Genomic DNA, 6,212 nt, shown 5'->3' with positions numbered 1-6,212 from the left:
ACCTGGCAAGCTCTTATTTCAACAAAAAATAGAAAATAAAGTGAAGACCTAGACATAAAACCTATTTATCCATACTGTGACAACATCTGTGTTTCTGATAAACAATGGTCATGATTACTAACCACCATAATTCTGAGTCACCACGTTTTGAAGAAATGGCAGGAACCACTGATGCTCCCATCTATTATGATACAAAGGCTGATGTTATTCAGCATGTATGTACGTGTTGCTGCATAGTCACATTAAAACACCTGAGGCTGATAAAGTTTCTCATTTTAATGCCAGTGAGTTTTTTGGATTTGTGTTAACATTTGTCCCATGTTAAATAATGTCCTATGCGATGCTCTACCTTCTTGTCCAAATCCCCATAGTGATCATTGGCATCAGAGAACCCAGCACCACAGCTAAAACTATTCTGCCTTTGCTTTACAAGGACTAGAGAGATGATGAGCAGCATTATTACACCTGCCAGCATCTTCACCAAGCTGCCTACAGGCCGGTGAGGTGGGACCATTCTAAAGAAGGCTTTTATCCTCTGGGACCTTAGCTAACAGTTTAAATCAGCCCTGGGTGTCTGGGTGCTCTGCAGCTTATAGACCACGCTGCACCAGTCGTCTGTCCGTACGTCTGTGACTCTGAAGACTCAGCACCTGTCCCATCTGATCTGCCATAATGTGTGATATCTGCACCGAAGCACGTGTGGATTTCAAAGCAAGACGTCTTGCCGTTAAAGGGATGTTGCCTGTTCGAACCCAGCTGATCCCACCAGGTATGGCCTGCTGCTCGCTGATACTCCTTGTGTGTGTATGGGTTAAATGCAGAGAAACAATTTCCCAAGGGGATCAGTCTTACTTATCAAACATCTCCTAATATGATGACAACCAACTGTTAGATTCCTGACAGTTTTCATCTAAGCTGTCAACCCCCAGAACATAAGAGCTTCTCTAAACACAACAAATTGCTCCTTATGAACACACAGAAACACTATGTCGGGTGGAACGTGGCCATGTGCACCATAGGACAACGACGTGCAGGGATTGTAGTATATTGTTACAGTACATTTATGCTTTAAAGTGGAGCAAGGCCACCATTACCAGCAGGAAACTCATTCTGGGCACAGTTAATACATTTAGTCAGCAGCCCCCCCGCGTCTGAACTGGTGACCCCTCACTCTGCTCACCTGCTGAATGCACTTAGATGAGGATTTAAAACACATTATGAGGTACGTTGGCTGGAATCTAAATGACCCAGGGGTTTGAACAACTTAGTACAGTTCCGTTGCTCATACAGTTTAAAAATATAAGGTGTGAAATTTGTTTGTGGAGTCAAAGGGGATGAACCAAAATCACAGGCCTCTGTAACAATGTGTTTGGACACCGGTGGCCCGTTTGTTGGGTCTGTGAATGAGCCTCCAGCAAGAACAGAAATGAGTAAAGATGGGGAAGATTAATTTTTAGAACATTATTAATAACAGGGTGTGTATATTACTATACTATAACTGCAATGTGCACTTAATGTAAGGCAAAACAACTGATGCATTATTGAGGCTTATCAACACCCTGATTATCTGGGTAAGATGCTGAACCTCAAGCTGCTCCTGTGGATGTAAGTAAATCAAATACATTCAGGTTCAACACCAATGACGTCACATACACCAGCAAATTAGTGATTTTGTATTTTTTGTAATTAAGGCTAAAAGCATCTAATACACTTTGCTTGTTGCCACCACCTTAAGAAGGGGTTTGCAGCAGTGATAGAGAAACAGTGGAGGGATGGTGACAGCTGCAGCCAAATCTAAGACAATAGTAAAGGTTTACTTTCGGTAATAAAATCACATAGACAAGAATGTTTCAGATGTAACAGATGCATGAAAATAAGGAATTTAATAAACATGACTTACTGTGATCAGTTAATTAAGTTCTATTTCCTGCTGCAGACCTAGATCACAAAGGGAACTGCTGTATATCTCAGAATAATACTGCTAATATTTAGCAGAACAATGTATTTAACAATACATCAAATTAAACTTCTGTGCTGGAGTCTGCACTGCAGCTTCTTTAAATGTTATATTTACGGCCTAATGGAATACAGTTAAAGTTAAAGTTCTACAATTTCAGTCTACTGTATCTAGGAAACGTGTCATTGAAACTCTATGAATGATTAGTTTAAAAATAATGTCACCTTTATATGCACGTAAGCGTGAGAGAACACACACAAAAGTTGTTTTATTGCTGGAGCGAGTTAGTTACTTGAGTTCAATTATCAATCAATATAAAACAAATTCACTCAGCAACATAGCAGTGCAATTACAGTAACAAAAATACAAGATGTGAGAAAAAAACGTTTTATTTCTGTTTGAACCAGTTTTGATACGGTAACATTATAGAACGATTACAAATCTACCTTTAACATAAATGAATAAACATTTGGAAAATTACAGTGTATGATGACCAACATTTTACATTACATGTGACACATATTTGTTTTTATGCTTTGACATCATTTGTTGTAACAAGGTGAAAACCTATGAACACAGTATGTGATATATATGTTACTAATGAACATTGTAATAACATTGTAATAAAACGTTCTATTATTGCCAATTGTTTGAAATATTTCCGATATTATTCATGGTGTTTCCATAACATAAACATACATAGTCAGATGTCTTTATTAATTGATATGATGAATCCCAGCAAGAGCACAGTTCAGATTGGAGGATGCACCTGTACTCTTCACTTCATAGATCACAGTACAACTTTTTTTGTTGTTCCTTTCGGTTCCCGTAATTATTTTTGTGACTTTAAATATCTCATAAGGAGGAATGAGAACTTCTCTTTCGTGCTTTCCCAAGGCAGAATACCGCTGGATGTCTGCTCCAAAGCATGTGACAATCTTAAAGCACGACACTTTACCAAAGTTCCCTGAGGGATAATCCCCCTGTGAGCTGGACGTGAACGAGCCAAAGCGAAACTTCTTGTTGAGAACATCCTGGCTGAAGCTAACACTGGTCCTACGATAGCTGGTCAGACATCTTTCTTCTTCAGGCTTCTCAGCATTCAGAGTTTGGATGGCTCTGGTCAGGAAGAAGTGAAGTGCATGGTACCTGAATGTGGTCCCATATTGGGATTTCTGGGTTCGAACTGCTTTGTTCAGGTCAAGATAGATTTTTGGATCACCGAGAGTGTAAACATGAATCGCCTTGAACAGATCTTTTTCCAGTGACTTTATCTTTTCATATTTATTCCAGTAGGCTTTTTCAGATTTATTCCAGGCCTGGCTAAAGTCTTTGTCCATGTTTGTCTCATTCAGCAGGTACATATTTGCCGTTGCATTCATACTGTCATTACAGCCTTTGTACATGTCATCAACAGATTGTGGAGCCATGTCCAGTGGAAAAGTCTGTAACAACCAGGCATTAAAGTTAAAACATTAACACACATCAATGTACAGCAGATGCGTTCATCTCTTTACTCATACACACCTGTGCGATTCCTGTAGCGACTCCATAAGTGATGAAAACCGCTGCCCAGAGCTGCATCACTGCCATCTTCAGTAGAAACCTGTTCACAGCTGTGATAACGTCTGGCTACTGCAGCATCAGGCGACGTGTTTGTGTACCAACAGTGAGGCCAGCTCACTTATATATTAGCACTTAGGGAAGTTCATCAGTAGGGGAAAGATGACACAGCACACATAATTTGTGTCATGGAATAAAGAAGAAACAGCTGCAAGGCAACTTTAACCATAAAAGGTAACAAACAAGCTCATTAATGCTGCTATACAAGCTGAGAACACTGTTAAAAGACACATGACCAAAGTGATGACGCTATGTGCACTAATAATCAGATGTTAGATGGCTGCACAGGCTGCAAACAACAGTTCATATACAATAGTTCATCATACATTTCAACGTACCTTTTTTGTTTTTGTTTAGATTGAGATTAATAATAAAATTCATGTCTGTTTTATTGTCCGTTTTTACTAATACATGTGAAAAGCAAGTGTTTTGTGGTGTTTCCATGCCAAGAACCCATGTGGATTGTCATTAGTGTGTCCCGAACTGTAGCTTCAAGCCCTCTGACAGAACCAGGTGTTTTCAGGATGTGCTGTTTAGGATGCAGAAGTTGACGTGCTGTAGGGGAGGAAGGTCACAATGTCCTTCTTGTCTCTCTGAACTCTCTGAACAGGCCGGTACGTTGCTAATTGGAGTACAACCACATCTGTTTGATCCAGAGTCATTGTTTTCCTCAAACACGGTAGTTGTGCCCAGTTGATCCATTCTTCACAGTGAGTAAGCAGCAAAGCCCTTCTAAGTATCTCAATAAACAACACAAAATACTGTAAGTGACAAAAGAAGGAAGCTGAACTTGTAGCATACTCAGTGTGTGTGTAACCCTAGAGCACTATCGCCGGGTGATTTTACCCTAACAAAAGTATAAACATGATTTTCAATAGGCTACGTTTTTCTGGGTGTCTGGAGTCTGTGTCTTCACCAGGGAAGTCTCACATGTCCCAGAAATGGGTGGACCAAAGACCAAGTTTCCAGTATCGTTATTTTTTTTTGTTTTCTTAAACTTCATATTTTTCTGTAATTCTCGAGCATGTGTTTAGGATCTTCCTATAGCGAAAGCGTTCTAGGGCTAAATGCACCTGAGAGTCATAATAATGCACCAGAATGTCTAAAAAATAGACTTCGCTAAAACAGGACCTTTTAACTAAGCTGAGGCCTGTGACCTGGCAAGCTTTCATTTCAGAAACAGAAAGTAGAAAATAAAGAACAGTCATGTAAAGATGTAAAACCTATTTAACCACACTATCACAACATCTGTATTTCTGATAAACAACCCTCATGATTACAGACTACTGTACTCTGAGTCACCACCTTTTGAAGAAATGGCAGGAACCACTAGTGATTCCATCTATTATAATAGAAAGGCTGCTGTTCTATGTACTGTACGTGTTGCTGCATAGTCACATTAAAACATCTGAGGTTGATGAAGTTCCTCATTTTAATTCCAGTAAAGAACTTTCTGGGAGTTTATAGGATTTGTGTGAGGTCATTTTAAAAATGAGTAAAGCTCAAGTCCATCAGACACAGCATCATTCCTCTGAGATGCTCTGGTTTCTTGTCCAAATCCCCACAGTGATGATCAGCATCAGAGAACCCAGCACCACAGCTACAAAACCTTTCTGCTTCTGCTTTACAAGGACTAGAGAGATGATGAGCAGCATTATTACACATGCCAGCATCTTCACCAAGCTGCCTACAGGCCGGTGAGGTGGGACCATTCTAAAGAAGGCTTTTATCCTCTGGGACCTTAGCTCACAGTTTAAATCAGCCCTGGGTGTCTGGGTGCTCTGCAGCTTATAGACCACGCTGCACCAGTCGTCTGTCCGTACGTCTGTGACTCTGAAGACCTCATAGGGAGGAATCAGCAGCTGTCCCGTCTGATCTGCAGCAGAGTAATGCGTGATATCTGCACCGAAGCACGTGCGGATCTCGAAGCAGGACGTGTTGCCATGAAAGTCGACACAAAAGGTGCTGAAACGCGCACAGTGACAAGGACAGGGCTGACTGCACTTTGTCTGGCTATGATGCAGAACATGGAGAGCAGTTTGAAAGGACCAGCTGCAATGCAAACATGGGCGTCGAGTTTACCTTTGACAATAATATAATTTAGACAAGAAAGGTTTGTCTGCGTGAATGTTTCCATCAACAGATGCACAGAGCTAATGAATTTAACAGGCACTCGGAAATATGAGCATATTCCCTCTGTATTATCCTCACTTCATTGGCTGCCTGTGAATTTTAGGATCCATTCTAAACGTATTTTATCTGTTTTTAAATGCTGTACCTTACTGAGCTCCTCCATCCATATGCTTCATCACGGTCACTCAGATCAGGTGACCTGCTGCTTCTCTGTGTACCGAACACTAAACATGAGCTCAGAGGGAACTGGGCCTTTGCAGCGGCAGCTCCAAAACTTTGGAACGCCTTGCCCATTCACATTAGGCAGGCCTCATCCCTGTCCATTTTTAAATCTTTTCTTGAAGCCCACTTGTTTGCACTGGCTTTTAACACAGTCTGAATTGGCATTATTTTATCTGTATGTTTTTAGTTGTTTTTATTAACTTATCTTGTCTTAATCTTTATTTCAATGGTATTTTATATTATGTACTGTGCTCCTATTTCTGTTTATTATGACTCT

General features: G+C 40.4%; 1 protein-coding gene across 1 annotated transcript; it reads right to left on the bottom strand.

The window, feature by feature from the left end:
• Positions 1-233: 233 nt before the first annotated feature.
• On the bottom strand, positions 234-3,550 carry LOC114853785 (ecto-ADP-ribosyltransferase 5-like). Its single transcript, XM_029147576.2, has 3 exons — positions 3,452-3,550; positions 2,760-3,402; positions 234-615 (listed from the first exon to the last, which is right to left on the bottom strand). The coding sequence occupies exons 1-3, from the start codon at positions 3,548-3,550 to the stop codon at positions 548-550; spliced, it is 810 nt and encodes a 269-aa protein (XP_029003409.1). The 3' UTR covers positions 234-547.
• Between the last annotated feature and the right edge of the window lie 2,662 nt (positions 3,551-6,212).

Source organism: Betta splendens, chromosome 1, assembly GCF_900634795.4.
Source record: "Betta splendens chromosome 1, fBetSpl5.4, whole genome shotgun sequence".
In the NCBI taxonomy this organism is placed as follows: domain Eukaryota; kingdom Metazoa; phylum Chordata; class Actinopteri; order Anabantiformes; family Osphronemidae; genus Betta; species Betta splendens.
The sequence above is the reverse complement of the archived record's forward strand: the minus strand, read 5'-3'. Positions and strand labels throughout refer to the sequence as shown.